The sequence below is a fragment of the Sipha flava genome, unplaced genomic scaffold (assembly GCF_003268045.1).
Source record: "Sipha flava isolate LNK unplaced genomic scaffold, YSA_version1 79_pilon_pilon, whole genome shotgun sequence".
Taxonomy (NCBI): domain Eukaryota; kingdom Metazoa; phylum Arthropoda; class Insecta; order Hemiptera; family Aphididae; genus Sipha; species Sipha flava.
In genome coordinates, this window is record NW_020273620.1 from 1,983,981 (window position 1) to 2,004,577 (window position 20,597).

Below are 20,597 nucleotides of genomic sequence, written 5' to 3' on the forward strand. Positions count from 1 at the left end.
CTACTACTACTACTACTACTACTACTACTACTACTACTACTACTACTTCTACTACTACTACTACTACTACTATGAATACTACTATCACTGGAGGCATGCTTAGAATTTATTCATGAATAAACACGAAAAAATTCCTCTCCCTATGGTGGAAATTTAAATTATTTACAAACATTGGTTATAATCGGTTTTTATTATTCCTGTGTAAATATTAATAAATTATAATATAAAATAGTTCAAATCAAAACATACTAATAGTACCTTTATGTATGGCGCAAATGGTACAGAAACACTAAGAACAAAAATAATATCCGTAATAGGTGAAATATTTATGTTTACCTCCATAAATACGTTACTATAACTATTACTAAGGACATATGAATATGTATATATGATAAAACACTTCTCCAGGGAGTTATATGGGGGTCTCAACCCTTCCCCTTGATATTATTTCGTATCTGCCGATAAATGGTAATCCTATCTAATTTAAATCCAAATAAATCACTCTTCGTTTTGATCCAAATTGTAAATAACTGTAAAATGTTCTAATCAATATTAGATATTGGATGGGAATCAAAATTAAAATGTTTAGATCCCCTCAAGATCAAATTATGTCTATATACGATCGCCGTAGAGGATTTATCATCGATAAACGCACGCGTTATCACATCGTTGCGACTAAAAACAATCTTGTAACAGTAGCAGTGAAAGCGGTGATGGTAAGACGACAAAATTGACAGTGAGGCTGTTGGAGCAGGTACCACCGAGTGCGATAAAATACGTCATGACGCGGCTTTCGCGCACGCGCTTGTATCGTGTGTACGTGGACCGCTTCCCGCCGGAAAAATACAATACGCGGGAAAAAGTGCGGCACAGTTACTGAGTGGGGGGTGGGTGATGAACGGTGAGTGATAAAAATATCAAAGTGTTAATGAGCAATGCCAGGGGATGGGGTGTACACGGCGTCATCGGCGGAGTGGGGCACAACAGCGGCGATGACAACCAAGAGCGCGCGTGGTTTTTTATTTTCGTTTATATTTTTTTTTGTTTTTTTTTTTTTTTTTTTTGTTTTATGAATCGTACGCGTCGTTTCGGGATAGTTGGTAGCGGGTGGGCGAAAGTGTGGCGAAGAGCGGGCACGGCGAATGGGAGTTACCGTGGCACTGCAGTGGCCGACGTGACGTCGCGACTCGGGATGTCGTGGACGGGGGTAACGGGGCGTAGGAACATTTGGCCGGAACCGACCGGAAGGGTAAAAATCGCACACGGCCAAAACGGTCGCTGGCAACTGGTACCGTCGAGACGACGAGTTCGGAGACGGAGGCATGAACGACGTTTGCGGCACCAGAAGGTTTTTATGTCCGTTCGTAATACATAGAAAACGATTTTACGATATCGGTTCGAGAGAATAAAACCGATGTCCTGCACGCATTGTGCACGATCTTGCGCGTACCATTCCGTTCGGAAATATTATTATATTTACGTTTAAATGTATAATACCGGGTACCCGTAACATTTTATTTCTCTCCGCCGTCGTTTTGTGCGTTCCCCGTGCCGCACGGTATTGTAACGATGTACAAACATTACGTACAATCGCATCCCACGGTACCGATATCGTTCGTTTCTGTACGCCACTCTCGTGGAAACGTTGAAATCTATTATATTATTACGGGAATCGTATCATATACTCCGTGTACCTCACGTCGAGTTCGAGTAATCACTCGTCCAAATTTTTAAACAAATATCACATTCAGTTCACACACACACACACACACACACACATACACTTATGTACTTGTATATATATATTTATAGCGACGTATTTTCACGTATTTTCAAATTTTTCGAAGGAGGGTGTTTAAAATTTTCTAAAATAATAATTTATTTTATAATATTATGTAAATAAACGTAACGTATTGATTAATAATTATACTATTATACAATTATTTTTATGTAAACATTACAACCGCGTGATGTAAAATAATTTACTCTTTCCCTTTACCTTTCTAGCAAGTCATTTATGACTTTTGAACCTCTTTTTTCTTCTGGGGATGCCGAGACACAGGACTTCCCCCCAAATATGCCATTGGTATATATATATATATATATATATATATATATATATATATATACACATATAAAGTGGCTAAAACAATTGCAATTATTATAATGAATCCTGACAAATGTTTTCTTATTTCGTTGGATTTATTTCATTGCTCTATTCTGAGGTTAAATTGTTCAAAACGTATCTTACAATCATTGTATGAAAAATAAATAATTTAGTTTTTAGTGTTCGTTAGTTTTCTCAAACCGTTTAAATTTGCCAAACCGTATGGCATTTATTTATTTTTTTAATTACAATAAATCTTGAAGATTAAATTTGAATTATTAAAATATTCAAGGAAGTTTCTCTTTGTTGTACTACCTGTAAGCAAAATATTACGACAGTTTGTATTTAATATAGTGAAAAATGTATTTAATTTATAACTAAAACAATTAAAACAACAGCGATTCATGTTTACATGATCAGTTTTGGTTTAAAAACGTAATAAATATTTTTGATTAAAAGTGATATATTATTTGATCGAAATGTCTTACCAGGGAGAAACACGTATTACGAAAAGATATTGTGTAAACAATTATTTGAATTTTTTTTTTGTTTTTTAACTAAATTTATATTTGACTGCCTAATATATATTCTACTATAGGAATTACAGACTGAACAGAACAGCAATAATTACTAGAGCTGGGTCGATAATACCAATACGATTTTCAATAACCGATATTCCGATGTATACTGCCGATGTAAAATTGATAACCGATCCGATATTTTATTTCAATGAACCGGTATATAATACTACTTAGAAAATCAGCAATCAATACATTAACCTATGTAAAAAATAAATCAAGTGACGCGTATCAATACATAGTAGATTTGCATATTAAATATTTATACATCGCATCGTGGTTACTATGTTTATTGTTTACCAAATGATTTATTATTTATATATGTCTAAAAATAGTCGGTACGACCACTAGTATTACGCATAAACTGATATGCGATTGTGGTTTATAGGTTTTACTATCGGTTCGGAAAAAAAAATCCATACCCCATATACCGTTAGTACCAATACCGGCCGATATTATTACCGGGTTATGGTATCGGACCAGTTTTAATAATTACATATTTAAATAAACAAGCACGACTTGATTCATAAACGTAAATAAGAAAATACGAGTTTAATTTGTCAGAAGAATAAAATTATGCAATTTTCGAAGGAAAAATTTGAATAATTCAAGTATTATATATATATATCTACAAATTACATGTTTACCATACATATTTATTTATGTTAAAAAATTGAAATTTGAATTTTAACGTACAGATATCTACTAAAGATATATATCTTTAGCAGGAGAGCTTTGTATAGAACTGAAAAATACTTATGCGCATTACCATAATGATATGAAACACATGCAATTGAAAACGTATTCCATTCAGACTGCTGATCTTACGTGACAAGATATTATGTACATATTGTATTGCTGAGTATGACGTTTCGATGATCGTTGTATCATAAGCGTATTTAAATTTGAATTGTTTTATTTCACGAAAATTGATATTCGTTCGATTAAACACAAAACGAATATAATCACCATTTCGCGAAACCTTAATCGAGTAAATAATATTTTTCTTGATATGGTATTCAAATGTCGTCGATTAAATGTTATAGTGTTGCGTAGTGTTTCGCTAACGACCCGGGCGCAGCTGGTTTATCTGCAGTTTCACCAGTCTACGTGTCTTGTTCCAATCATTCGAAGTTGAAACTGCGGACGGTTATTATTTTATCACGCAAAAAATTAAATAGGACGAGATTTGGGAGAAAAAATAATTGGCGGACGGCCTTTCTTAATTCGCCGTGTTGATCAGTCGTTCTGATTGAATAAGTCCACGGAAACGGTTATGTTTGACGATCAAAATGTAATTTTACACGCTCTGTACAGTACACATAATAACCCAGTCCATTAAACAATTCAATATCATCCTGATGGGTTGCTCGTAAACCACAAGTATACTGATTTCTATTATACCGATGCGGATCAAGTCGCGTGAATATTTATGTTACGTTTTATACATTATGCCGCCGCCGAAAGCGGTGTTTGTATAATATTACCTGCTTGGTAAATGTTGCGGTTTGATACAACGTTCAATCGCAAGTATGTTACCACAAATATGACGATACGTCCCTACGATCCATGTTGATTGCGTTTTCAGAATTGACGAGATAATATAATTATCATCGTACGATACGATTGTATCGCAAGCGTGTAGCAACGCGTGCACACAAATAAAGAGCATTCATATTACATTAATTAAACATTTATAGTAACTGCCCTATTAGTACATAGAATATCGTTAGATCAGTGATTCTCATCCTCTTCTCATTCGTGTCACCTTTAGCCACTAAAATCAAACACCGCGTCACCCTAACATCAAAATAATAAATAATCTTTAGAGACTGCTAAATAACTGACTAACGACCCCGGCGATAGTCGATAAAATAATCGATAATGCATTGGTTTCCCATTAATAATAATATAAAGATACAAACTTAAAGGTATGCTATTTACATGGCAGTTGTGGTAATAATATGATTTTTTTTTTAAATTAATTATTTTCTTATTTTTTTCCTTTTCCCGTGGAGATTTCGTGTCACCCCTGCACTGCGTCCATGTTACCCTTGGGTAAAATGTCACCACGGTTGAAAACCATTGCGTTAGATAAATCAACAATATCCTAAAGGTTTATTTCAATCGGTTTCCATATCGGCTTCCAGCTCATCGAAAACAATACAGCGTTTATGACATGCGATTCGTAGATTTTTTCCGATCGAACCGCCTCGGTCCTCTGTTGCTACCCATGTACCCGTCAAATAATAGTGCAACAACCTCTCAACCCTCCGGTGCCTCATTTTTAACACAAGTATTCATTCAACAAACGTGGTTCTCTAAACCCATTTCACTTCACTTCTCGTTTACTCTATGGTTCGTGGGCTGAATCAAAGGCTGTAATAATATCGTTTCTTTTGCGCGAAATTGTTGTCCATTTATTAATTACAATGCTAGCGCCGACGGCAATGGCGACGGCTCTGACTCTGATTATAATTGGAGACTTATCCTCCCACGTGCTCTTCGCCGATGGCAAATTAGGTTTTCTGTAAATTTTAACATAGGTAACAAAGTTAACGTAAAAGTTACCTTTGTTATTTTGCGGGCGTGCTCACGCATTTTCTGCTATAACACCGCACAACAATACAATTTTCTGTTTTGTTCGTGGCCGAAATAAGTCTATGTTGGTTTTAAGTTTATTGTTGTTACATTGAGAGGCTTGGAAGAATGTTGAAAGACCGTGACTGCACTTTCAACAACCACTAAACAATATTATTGATTAAGTGCATTGCATAATAAATAAACTCAATTATATATTTTAGGTAATTAATTACTCGTGTAATGCAATTATTATAATTTTGTCAGCGTATCTACGTCAATATGTTCACTGATCAAAGTGATACGAGATGTTTCTAATATTTTTTGGTTCTGTAGGTATCGTTTTATGGTTTTCACGATTTTAGTTAAAATTAATATTGGTTGCCGGTGTGGTCGTATTATGTTATTAGTTGTGTGAAGTATTAAGTGTCTGGGTGTAACCATAAACAGAACGCTTATAGTTATTTACCTAAATCTTAGTTTCTGAGTAGTAAATCGTGATAAACCGTTAATTAATTTTATTAAGTCCAACGTAAGCTCTACTAAAAATTTTAATACGGTTAGCTATATTTTTCCTGCAACGTTAATTATTAACTATATAATATTTTAATTTGAGATTAAAAAATATCTCAAATGAACGATTCTTTTTCGTTTTTTTTATCCTCACATTAACTTTCTAATATTCTATAATCTTCTCGAATGTATTTGTTATTAAAATATAAAACACCTATTGTATTATGTACCTATATACATACGTTTAATTGAATCCTTTAAAATGTATGAAAATAATATTATTAGTTCTTAATAAATAACTTGAGAATATAATAAAAACTATTATAGGTATTATTTCGTCATATTTGGTAACTATTCAATAACATATGACTGTTCGAAAGTTTACGGCACACATGGGTATATCCATATATACATTTTATTCAATATAAAGGTACAACGCTATTTATTTATAAGTTGACAAAAGTTAATTATATGTTTTGATTATACTTCTATTGAAATATACATACACATATTGTTTTATAATGTAGGTATATGTAAGAAATTTGATTGTAGAAAGAAAAACAATTTTCAACGATTCAATAGTAGGTACTTCGAAACGTGTAACAAAGCAAATAAATATAGTTTCTTAAATTTATTGTCACCGTATTGTTGTAATATGCATCATAACGCGTCATGCACTCCTATAACTGAATAAAAGGAGGTAGAAAGTTAAGAAAAACAGTTTATAATATATTATAATATGAAAATAATACAAAAATTATATGAAATGATTATTTTTTTAAACAAATTTAAAACAATCTATGTATATAATATACAAGAGTACTCAAAAAATTAATATTCCAAGTCCTTACCACTATTAAATAACTTAAATACAAATCAAATTTGATAGCCGTTTTCTGAACATCGGTAAATAATTATATTTACAATAAAAAAAAAAATGAAAAAAAAAAATAAAAATACTTGAGTTGAAACTAAAAGATTACAACAAATAAATATATTCAGTTATCTTAGGCATACTACAAAAACGAATAACTTAAAATATTCTTAGTTAACTCGGTTATTTAATTTTATTTTTTTGCTGACACAATACATAAAAATATTTTCAAACCTTGGATGGCACTTTATAAAAAGTTCACAAATGTATACGTTTTTATAAATTAAAGTTTTGTAACTACGTTTGCTCCATTTACCACGTGCTATAAAATAATAAACACAAATACCAACACCTACTAAAATGATAATAGAGAAAATCTAACAAAAAAATATTAAACAGAGGAAAAAAAACTTTTGTTGCCTTCAGTGAATTAATAATTATTTTATATTTCACAATGTTGAAATTAAACGACAAGTATTCTATCATGTTCTATAACATAGTAAGAAAATAAAAAAATAAATTTAAAAAAATGCAACATTCAACGTATTTTTTACATCTAAAATACAACTTTATAAACATTTGAAGTTTATGTAATCAAATTGCTGTATTTAATTTTAATTTTTATCATTACGCAGACCTTCGTCAAACTATTGCAATGAATATAGATGATTGTAGTTCTTAAGTGTTTTATGAATAATATACCTAACTAATAAATTATACTTTTATGTTATCAAATAATGTTACAATTTAATAAAATTTTTAAACCATTTATTTTCGGTAACAACAACCAATAGCCATGGTTGTTGAAAGTTAACTTAAAAAATTGTTAGTCTTTAATCTTGCAAACCATAAATATTTTAAATATTCAATGGCATATTTAATTAGTAGATCATTATATGCATGTACCAACAATATCATGTTACAGATTACGAGTGGAGGAATCAACGGACACCATCGTGGGATAGGGAATTTGGATGCCTGTGAGAAAAACGATCCTTGTCAACATGGTGGAATTTGCATATCTACAGACAGTGGACCGAAATGCCAATGTCGCGATAAAAACTATGAAGGAGCTTACTGCGAAATAGGTATGTGCACGTTTTTTGCTAAGAAAACAAAGTTTTTAAGTACCAACGGACACGAAAGTTATAGAAGATAAGACATTTTAAACTATTAAATTATTTTCACATTCACTAGGTACCATTGCAATCCATTGTATGTAATTTAAACCGCCTCCATGATTAAAATCTGTCTCAACAATAATTTCCAGTTTCGATTCTAAATTAATTTTCAATACTACCAATTTCGTCGGGTCTGGTGCGAACGTTTCATGTTTGTCACTGTTGTATATTACATAGAATGTATTTCATATAAATCACAATTTGAAAACGTGCTTTGAAATGAAAACTCGACAAAAAATAAATGTTACCACGTGCACACATCAAAGGAGAGTTGTATTGATAGTTTATGAAACGCTTATGGTATTACATGAAATAAACTTGCCGTGTATCCGGGTGTATCCGGGCTCTGAGATGGGGTAAGGTGCTGAGAACGACGGGCAACTGAGGAAAAAAAGGTTTTTATTTTATATGTTTCTATAGGCATAAAAAGTACATTTTATCTCGCGTCCAAATCCCACGTGTTGGATAACAAAATAAATTAATCGTAAACTTCAACCAAAACGTTTGAAAACCACGGTTCGGAGGCTGTTTATAATATTAACATGTTGTAACCACGAAAAACGTACACCACGGTGTACGCAGTTGACGTGACGAGTGCTGTAAAATAATCACTTCGCACACAGGATTTGTATCCTGTTTAATTTGTTTGTAGACACCACGTGAAATGATTTTGTTCCTTGTTGTAAAATTGAAATTCAATACTGTATACATAACGTTCAACGCGTTTATATGTGGGAGGGAAGGAAAACGACAAAACAAATTACGTTTATTTTTTCGATCTTGAAACACAGCACGATACTGCGCAGGGTACATATACGAATACGGGAATGTAACGGGCGAGTAATTTTAATATGTAATTAATCGTCGACTCCGCGTCTGATTTTCACTGCTAATGTGTTATAGTAATAATAATAAAAAGAAGAAGAATTATTATTACTATTATAATGATAATAGTTTTAATGATAATAATAATATTTATACGTAACGAATTATTCGGTTCCGTCGTGGTCATAATATGTTGTGCGTTACGTGCGCCACGGAATTCATATTCGTGTGAAGAAATGTTCACCCGTTGTCAGTGCCGTAGCAACTGAACATTGCGCCCGGGGCAAAATTTCAAAATGCGCCCTTTTGTATTATTAATTTAAAAATTATTATTTGATTATATTTTCAATGATCGCTTTAATTAATATGAAGGATGTTAAAAATTGTGTATACAATATATACGACATTTGATCGTTATAATTTTTAACATTAAATGCAAGATTTTCATTTTTATGCTCTCCCAAGAATTACGTCCGGGACGTAGGCACCTCTCGCCACCTCCTTGATATGGCTCAGCTCGTTTTCTAGCAAAAAGAACAAATCGACGCGATTAATTTATTGGCTTTGGAACGCGCATCGGCAACGTGAAGTTTGCACATGACGCGTTCATCCACCGCACACCAGCGTAACAGTATCGTTAGAGGGCTCTCGAGAAGACCATATACGATCGACTTTAACCGCGATTTAAATCGCCTGCGTTTTCACCAAGTACAATGTTCATCCGAACTACGATGATGTGCCCATATGCACTGCGGCTCTTAAAAACACTGTTTTGCCGGTACGTGTCTGCGTACACGTATGCACGCAAAATTTGATTATCAGTTCGGGTATAATTAGAAACACAAACCGGAAAAAAAAATCAGAGTAATTTGATTTCGTTCGTTCCAATCATATTTTATCACTTTTAACCATACCGTTATCCGTTTTCCTTGAACGGTTAAACACGTACGGTTAATATCAGACGCGTGGCTAGAAATTTCTAAGGGGGAGTGTTATTCACTTTGTCAAATTAATTAACAAAATTATACACACGAAATTGATTACTTTACGTATATTTAAATTTTTCACATATATATTATTATAATAAATACAAAAAAAAAAAATATACATATTTTTAATTAAATTAACTTGATGCGTCTACTTTTTAAAGCTAGAGTATCTATTATTTCGTCGGTGATTACAACTAAATCCCGATGAATATTCATAACTGCTAAGCCGGTAAACCGTTTTTCACCAGTTGTGTTCCTCAAATATGTATTTAAGCGCCGTAAAGAGGAAAAATATCTTTCACTGCTTGCAGTGGTTACTGGTAAAGTAATCAATATTTTTTAAAAATTTTTAAAATTTTTAAAAGTCGATGAACAGTAGGAAATATTTATTATTGTGTAATGCTGAAAATACAACAGTCTACGAGTAGCAGACTACAAAGTTTTGTTTCGGAGTTTAAAGATACATTCACATCCGATGGACACGTTTTATTTTGTGTACTATGTAGTAATTTTTTTTTTATGCATATAAATGCATATTATAATGCATATTTTAATGATTTTAGAAGCATATTTGTATATTTTTTAGAGTAATAAGTCTCTAAGCTTAGTAATTACTAATTAATACCAAGTCCCGGCTCTAGTGCCTTACATTATTGTTATCGTAATATATATTTCATTTTGATAAATAAGTGTAAACCACTGCTTATGATGCATCTTTTTCTTGATAAAACATATTAAGTATAGCACGGCTGAGGGGGGGGTGAGGGTGTTACTACACCTGTAATACCCCCTCCTGGCTACGCGCCTGGTTACAATTGTCATTAAAACCAATAGTTTACGGGCCGTTTTAAGACACAACCTTATGCCCATTACCCAAGACGGACAAGACTTTTGGCTTCAGGTCGTCGGCACTGTGAACATATCGTTCACTCCTTCCGTCGTCCCTGGTTGTTTATATCTTCGCAATACGTGCACGTTTTACCGAATCTTACGCGCGGCGCTTCGAAACTTGATCGCTTTTTTTTGTTTTATTATTCAAGATATCACGAAAAAACAATATTGCTATAAAGAGATTTTATAAAAAAAAGATTAAATTTACATGAATACTATGTTGAGGAAGCAACACATTGGCAACAACTCTTTAATTCAATTAATCTCTATACCGTTTAAACTCGATCATTACCACGCGATACCATCGAGAGTATACACATATAATGACAATGAAAACATTTGATATTCAAGGTAATTATGCCAAATTAAATCCCTCAACCAGCCATTAACACGTATCTACGTAACGTAATGATTTTAAACGTAAACGTTTTGTAAAATTTCAAAATGTTCTTGTATTATTCATCCCCTTGATTTTGCGACTGGTGACGAAACTGATGTAACATTTAAGTCCAACATCCCAAAAACGTACAAGTTTTGTACATGGCACAAACAAATGCAAAATAGTTTAAGAGCTATTCATTTATGTAATATAATTTACATTCAGACTACTGTGCGGTATCATTGGTTCAAAAAAAAAAAAAAATTATTTTATATGAATGCTGTGATGGGTAATCAAATATTTCTCAAATCTTAATTACTCATATAGTATTTAATGTGAATATAGGTGAATAATATCAATGTTAATAGATAAAATAAATGTTATCCAATAAAACTAAGAAGTAGTTTCTATTTTTATTAAGTTTGGAGTTGATATTTAGTATCAGCTTAACATCGATGGTCAATATAAAAATATCATAAAAAATAAAACAAAATAAAAAAGATGAAAATATTATTTGAAAACAATTTTTATATTCTTATACTATATATTTTCACATCAATTGTAATTGAGGGGCAATACTAGTATTCGAATACTTTTTTAATTTTAAATTAAATGTTTTGTAATTTATAATTATAAGTGCATAACACGAGGAAATAAGGAAGATTATCTTGTAAAAATTGCTCATAGATATTTCATCATTATTACATTTAGTTTATAAGTAAAATGGCTTACATTATTTACATGTGTTTAACATGCGTTTACAAAATGTTTTGTTCATTTAATTTGACACAATATTTTAAATATTGTTTTTAGAAAAATATACTCACTATTCAGTTTCGCATTTCATTATACGTATGTTATAATATATTTGTTTGGAAAATATTTTGTGTATAAATGTAAAACACACGGACCAAAAGTTTAGTTTTAGAAATAAATTAATACCTAAACATACAAGCTAAAAAGTAATGACTTGGGAACAAAATACATCGTCTCATGTGCTTTGTTGCACGAACATTTTCCTTTGAAATATTTCTAAACTTTGATATGACTAATTAGTTATACAAGTTACGTAATTTAGAATTATTTTGTAACACAGTTCTTACATAAAAACGTGGCGTATACATTTCATTACAGAATTCAATAACATTTGGATGAATCCTTATTACCAAAGTGCTTTTCATTTGGTAATCGAAAATTAATTCAGAAATTAAATATGATATAAATACTGACATCCCTACCGTTTAAAAGTATTCGCATAACAGTTATACATACTTTCATGATTGCAATTAATAATTTGAAACAACTACTTTGTTGGAACAATTTTGGTATGTATTATCCGTGGCAACTCTTGTTTACGTCTGGCAACTATTGATTTTTTTACAAATAACATATAAGATCGTATTAGGGCTTCGACGCTAGTCACTCCGATAGGTAACCACTCATCCGGGAGCTAGCGACGCCCGTAGTATTGTACCGCAACACTATAATCTCTGATCGCGACAAACCGACACTCCACACCATATCTCTATTTGACATTTTATTTTTATTTTATACGTACATAGTGTTTTTGCTACGTTGGCGTACTGTCTCCAATGTTTCATACATATATAAATAATTAAATAAATAAATGTTTAGCCATTATATTTATTACATCTGTTAAGTACGGCTAGTTTTCGAATTAAATATTCATCGTCGGCTATGTACAAAGTCGATAAAATCACTAATAGTCGTTCTATGCAAATATAATAATACTCAAGACTAGATTTTTATTCATTTATTTCCATACAATGTATGGATCATAAATGTATAGTCATAAACTATTCGTTTATTTATTTTTTATGTTAACTCACGAGTATTAACAATTTAATAATTATTATTACGTTAATTTTTATTTTCTTGTTTCATACATGTTTGTCTGATCATACATGCAAATTCAGTATTTATACACTATAATATACTTATGTTTAAAGCGATTTTATAACGTCGAAATGTACTTATACACTTACATATACACGGCATTCACAATAATAAAGGTTTTACTCGTGTAAGAGTTAAAACTTGGTAAATTATTTTTTTTTTCTTTCGATAAACATTTTCTGAAACATTATTATTAAATGTTTTTGTTTTGATCGTAAATATACTCTAGGGAAACGTAATATCATTCATAAAATGAGCCACGGTCCAGTAAGGGTAACACTATATAAAAACTGCGTTTACCGAACCATTTATTTTTCCATATATTAAATCACAATTGAGGTTGAATCGCATTTCGTATGATTGTTTATCGTCCCGATATTTTATTCATTAGTTTACACAAGGTTTTCGTATTGCTTATGTGTAAAAAAAGTATATTTTCTCATCCAATACCAATCGAATTAAATTATACTTTATCAACAATTCAATTGAAACCCTTGTGTGTATACGGATTGTATACAAATTACAGCGATTAATAGTATTTTATTTTGTTTATTATGAATCACGCGATGCGTCACTAAACAATTGTTTAAATTAGTTTTTCTTTTCCGTTCAGTACTCTAAATATCTATCAAATACGTGATGAAAATCAAAGTCACTGAAACGTATTACGATATCAATTGATGTGCTGTGTCTCGTGAATAAGAAATACTACATTTTCAGGCGATAGGAAATTAAAATTATCAAACTTTTTGTTCAAAAATCAATCATCTGACACATCATTCAGAAGGAACGAACCGTGGTTTTGTTAGCTGATTGAAAAAAATCTTGAATTTATTTAGTTTTAGTTTTTCCTTACTACATACAAGTAAGAATAACTTTTAGTTTTAATAAGATTGTAACATTTTAAAGTTTAATTAAACAATAACATTTTTGTATAAACATATATATTTAATTTGACTTGGTGACGCTACTGAATCACTGAATCAAAAACATCTCAATAAATAGTGTGCAGTGAAGGACTAATAAATATGTCTTTATAATGATATTAGAAAATTCATATTTTCAAAGATATCAATTCTAAATTGTATTTATTGACAAAATTCATCTCATTTTGTTATAATTAACCTAAGATAAAAAATACTTTATCACAAAAAAATAGTCATAGGCTCCTGACTAATTTAAATTGTTTTTTAAATTAAATGGTAGTCATAAATATAATAACTTATTAGAGTTATATTATAGTCATATAATATCTAGAAATCGTTCCCAGCGCTCGGATTTAAATGCAAAATGTATTTTTTTCTTTTTTTAGTTGACCTTAGATAATGCTTTCCAATTACTCCAATTACATAAAATGTTTCATGTAAGAGAAACTTCAAAGGTAGACATTTATTTTTTTTTATTTTTAGACCTTTTTTTTTAGCAACTTTTAGTTGTTTTAAACTAAAAACAATATATAGTATTTGTGTATAATATGAATTAATTATTTAAATATTATCCGTATTTTTCAGTTTTATCTTACAAATTATCAACAAATCAATTCTATAATAGCGATAACTTCTGAATTTCATTTTTAATTATAGTCTTCCAGACTTGGTAAATAATAAATATTAAATAATTATAAATTGGTCATAAGTCAATTCGTGTTACATTGCGGTCGCTTTTATTTATTTTTATTTCGTCCCGTTACTTCGTTCGTTTCTATAATTCATAAAATAAAAGATTCTACTCCTTTGCGCTCGAGTAAATTAATTTAAAAGAGACATATTTGCATCAGGCGGGACTATTTTGCTTTGTTTAACTTTAAGGTTGTTACTGGAAAAAAATTTCCATTCAACAACATATTAAGAAAAAAAAACATATAAATGGATCAAAATTAATGAAAAAATAAAAAATAATGACCAAAACTCTTAAACGACATATTAAGCCATGAAAAATAAATATTTTCAATAAAAAACTTGGCTGTGTTATCTGCAAATATCTATTGCATTCAATAAATTTAAGATTAAATTATTTTGTTTTAAATAATATACAAACAATAAAAGGCCTGATGAGTGTGTTATGAGAAAAAAACTATGAGGATAAATTATTTTATATAAATATTATTTTATTAAATAAATTATTATTAATATCATTAATATGGATTATTTCTATTTGAAAATACGTTTAAAAATTTATGGGTTAGTATTGAAGAGACTTGTTCGACCTTATCGAAGGTCGATATGTTGCCAATGTAATAGTTGATTCACTGGAAGTGTCTGTAAATAGAAAATCTTTCTTATCTATTAGAAAATCTGATCTTATCCACTACAACTAATTATACCATTATTGTAAAATCGTTTAACGTTATTTTTTAAGGATATTTTTGCAATTAAATGTATTTGTTAATGTCATTTTTTGGGTATTTTTAGAAAACATTTTGATGATTTTAGTGCATTTAAATTTGGTATCAAATAATAAGTGTAAACACAAAACTTTTTACCGGAATAGTAACACTAAGAATAAAATCTGAAAAATGGTTTTTCCTATTGCATTATATAAAAATTTTCTTGAGAATTGATGAAAAAATATCACTGTTTAAGCAGTTTGTTCTTATCTAATATATTTGAAAATAATTAATTTAATTAAGGTATCATTACCTAAAAGTGTAACACCATATTTTGGATGGCTTATTTTTTTCTATGGGTATGTGAATCAGGATAAATTAACCGGATTAGTATCACGTTGACTTTTCAAAGGTCACTTTTGAAGAAATTGCTATTGTTAAATACATACCTACGACTTTTAAACAATACAGTACTTAATAATTGTACAATATTATTTTCCATAAATACTTCAATATTTAACTAACTACACAGTGTGAAATTAATTGAACAAGATAAGAAACTTGTAATTGTCTTTCGGGTAACATAGAAGGTTTAATAACGAAAGGAAAAATCTTAAATGGATAATTTTATTACCTTGAAAAGTGATTATTATTAACTATTAGTTCGATGTACAATTTATGATATTATTTATAAAGACGTTAAGAACGGAGAAAAAGAACTTTTAAATAGTTAAACAGATTAATAGTAATGGAATGTATGTAATAAAGAGGATAATGTTTTGAGATAAATTTAATAACCATTTATAACTGAATACTCAATTAATGAAGGGAAAAAGGAATAGTGTACACATAACACTAAACATGAACTTAAAATTTAAGGAGCAATCACTTAAATACAGGTATGTATAAAGCCACGTTTGCATGATTCTCTTTTGGTGATCATTTTGGATGAATTATCCAAAGTGAATAAATAATGAACAATGTAATCAATGTAATCATCATCATCAGAAATGATTATCCTCATTGAACGATGAACGAAGTTCAGTCGAGTCCAACTTTCCTTCACTTTGAATGAATCATCCACGTTGAATCATCAAAAGTGAATTGTGTAAACACTATTTTCATCTTCAACAATATCAGTGAATGTTCAAATATATGTTTTTTTTTTTTTTTTTTTGATATCTTGCTCTGATAAGAGAATCGCGGTAAATGGTTATTAGTTTATCACGACACTTCCAATATTTAATAATTAAATAATAACTAACCGTTGAAATTGTTTTTAATAAGACGTGTAAACCAATTTTAATTAATTACAATGGGTCTTAAATTGAAAGATGACCATACACCATTAATACTTAGTTTAACGGGAGATCGCCAATGTCTGTGCTATGCACAAGTACCAGAATATAAGAATAAAGTATGTTAATAATAATAATATAGTATAACTATTATCATTGATATCTATAACTAATAATGATAATAATAAATAACTAATTATGATAATACCATTCCACAATAAACGGTGTGATAATCTAAAGTGAAACATGTAAACTGTTTGTTAAAATTTTCAATGTTTCACTGTGGATGATTCATCCGAAATTATCACCAAAAGTGAATCGTGTAAAAGCGGCTTAACAATATATGAAATTCATTTGTCTTCTAATAAATAATAGTTATTATTAGAAAAGCAATCGACAGTACAAAATGTACATTAAATTTAATTAAACAATATAACTACGAAATGATTTCATTGATTAATTAAAAACAAATAAACGAACTATTTCAACAGTGAATAGTATTTAATATTTCTTTTATAACCTCATAAATTAGAAAGTAATAAGGTGTTATTTATATTACAGTTACAATTTTATTAAAATTTTCTTCGAAGTTATCTTGAACTTTTGAAAACTTTCATACTTACAAAAAAAATACAACTTCTTCCTTCATTATTGATCAATAATTATTATTAATTTAAAATTATCTTGAATACGCATCCATTTTTTGCACAGAAAATATTTCTCCGGGATATTTTTAAACAGTATGAGCTAATTATACATTATTTTGAAACATTCTTTGAACATTGATTGTTTTTATTATTTCTTCACTTCATTGTAAATCTGAAAATAAAATTTAACAGCCGTCATATTAATTGAAAATCTCATCGACAACCCCTTTTGGAAACGTTTTTTTTTTTAAGTAATAGTACAAAGGTTTTTTTTACCATCTTAAAAAAATGATTTAATACTTATTTTATCGAGAGAACTAAAACACGATCAATATGTAAATTTTTCTGAAACTTTTTGTGCTTATTATATATATATATATATATACGTAGTAATCAAATATTTAATAAATTAAAATAAATAATAATGTCGAAATAAATTTTATTTTATTTCCATTTTATTATTTTTCGGATATAGAACAATTTATTTTTAATTATATGTTTGACTTATAAAGCTTTTTGTACGTATTCGTATTTTTTAAACCAGTAAATACTGGTATTACAAATAAATGTATACTCTATTTAATTAAGATAGTTGGAATAAGATAACTCATACGCTATTATCAAAAAAAACTGAAACGGAAAGACTGTGAAATACGTGTTTACTGTAGTAATAAGCTGCTTAAACACCAACGAACGTCCGGTTAGAATGGTTCTCAAACAAGTGTGTTCGGGGGATCAGGGGGGTCACTGGTTGGTGGCTGATCGAATGATCGGTTTCGCAGTTAATCGACGGTACAGTTTTAGTATGCTCTCAACGTTAGCTCTGGTGTGGGACCAGTGTAACCAGGTGGAAATTTCGATCTAAATTCTAAAAATTTTCGATTCGGTTTAAAAAATCTCCATCTACATTTTTTACTCGAACCTTGCTTTTCACGGTTTACGCAGTTCAGCCACAATAAGAAATTAAACTTATGCATAAAGTTTACACCAATAGATAATAATAATTTAAAATATTATTTCGCAATATCTAAATGACATGTACAGTGTATATGAGTAATGTAGGTAGTACTGCGAGTACTAATCACTATCATTATTTAATTATTGTAAAATAGTAAATACCATACCCATATATTGTTGGTTATACGTTTTTTATCTTCTGACCTTAACATTTTACTATTCTAGTACTTTATTATCACGCATGTTATAATATATGCTATTTTATATGTATATCATGGTACCACGAATTAAGACAGTTACTGAATTTGAGTAAATAAAAATATAAAAATAGTAGTTGTCTATTTCATGTTTAATACTTAACGAGTAAAGTACATATTTCTAAGTACTATTTTATATATATATATATGTTTTTCTAGGCCAATGTTTAATAGTAAAATAATTTTCATTAAAAATCAATAATATTATACTATGTATAATGTAATAATTGCAATATTAATTATTAATTAATATTCTGTATCGGTGTATTGATTGAATTTAAAATATTTCTCAATCAATTATAGGTCTACACTGATGAGCCCTTTCAGTACGGCGGACCATATTTTCGGGCAACCATAAGCGCCCATGTTGTTTTTCATAGCAGTTTCCGTTCATTTTTAATCTATTATGAAGTTATGATCCTCATAGTGGTAATAAAATATCATATCACGCCGAAATCATAATACTCATGATTAGCAATGATGGCTTTGAAGTGATCACACGTAAATTCAAACATTTATGTAAAATTACCAAAAAATGCTCAAAATTCTCCATAAAAGTTTTCAGCCATAACAAAAATCTCTAGGTTGAGTATTTATCATAGATTTTGTACATCACAAGATAGGATACGCCCGTATTTATGCATCGTGGCACGCAAAACGAACGTATCCCATTGGTCTGCTTTTATGTACTATGACGCTATAATATAACGCGTTCCATATGATTACTATCCAATATAATGTGTAATAAGTAATAACATTCTACCTCGTTAAATAATATACTATAATAATAAATCTTTTCAAATAAAATACTTCGTAGTTATTTTTAATTACAAAAATGTTTTATTTCGTATAGTAGTAATTTTCTATATCCTTAAAATACACTTCAATACAAAACGCTTATTGATGCATGAACTGAACTAATTCAATAAATAAAAAAACTGAAGGAACTATTTACGTAGTAAAATACTGTAAACATTATGTAATTAAAATTTTTCGAAATGGGAAAAGTATAGTTTTTACAAAACTCTTAAGAATGTTGTTTTTCGAAAGACAAAGTTTTATGTATTTTAGCTCATCTCAGCACTTCACTTTATTATATATTTTAAAATTTTATTTTAAATTTATCTTAGCATAAGTCAACACAAGTATTGTTTCTTGTCTGCACTATTAATACTATTTAATGTAGAATCTCATTTCAAATACGGATTTTACTAATTATTCAAATGTACGTTGTTGGATGCAACAAAAAACTTTTCTATTTTATTAAATCTTAAACAAGACCATGGATTAAATTCACTTCTTTAATTTCCATACCGTATTTTTATTTAAATGTCTCATAACGGACGAGAATCGTTTTTGAACGTATTTTAAAGTTTTTAATTCTTAATGTTTAATGACAATAATTTTATCTTATGCATTTAATTTAAAAATAAGACAAACAAAAACTGTTTTTTTATGAAAATTAAAGTGTTGGAACAGTTCATTCGATAACACAAACGCTAGTTGAAATAAAAAAGCATTGCAATAATTTTAAACAAATGTTTTTAATAATTATAAATGATATGAAATCAAAAATAGAATATTCTTTTATTTTATCGATATATGCTTGTACATTATTTGTATATGTTGGTTATAGGCCATTTTTAACGAATTAATTAATGTTTTACTTTTTTAACAAAAACTATTAAAAATGATATATTTTTGTTTGTGAGTATGCTCTTTTACGAGACACAATTGATGAATTAACAATGCATAAATTATACAATATAATCTCTATTATTATCCAAAATTATTTTTCTCTGATAGCCAATAAAAATTTAGCATTAACAAAAAAAAAAAAAAAAACATTTATACTGTATTAGCTATTTTATAAATCTAATACAAGTATACATTTATAAAACTTAAATTCTAAAATTAAAAATAAAATTAACTAAAATTAGTTATTCTACGTAGGTTTTAAGTCTTTGAATTGCATTGTATTTATTTGTATTTTCTAAATGTAACTTATAACAGAAACTATGAGACTAATAAACAAAAAATAAATAAATATTCAATCATCAATTTGCAGCAATTAATTTATATGAAAAAATTAACAACTAGGTTAGTTAATAAATTTTAAATTTTCTTATTTTAGTAAGCTTAAAAATTGTACATAGGGTTTAAGAGGTAACACTAACGGGTTTTTAGTATATTATTTTAATTAATAATAGTTAATAGTGAACAATAATTATAAGATCCTATGATTAATTTTTATTCTAAATAATTATTTATCAACTTA

General features: G+C 29.2%; 1 protein-coding gene across 1 annotated transcript in view; it reads left to right on the forward strand.

Annotated features, from left to right (window-relative positions):
- LOC112692919 (neurexin-1) overlaps window positions 1-20,597 on the forward strand; it is a gene marked incomplete in the record, with an annotated part of 248,142 nt that overhangs the window by 155,587 nt on the left and 71,958 nt on the right. Inside the window, 1 exon segment of the mRNA XM_025567743.1 lies at window positions 7,578-7,740. Within this exon segment, the coding sequence (XP_025423528.1) occupies window positions 7,578-7,740 (163 nt within the window).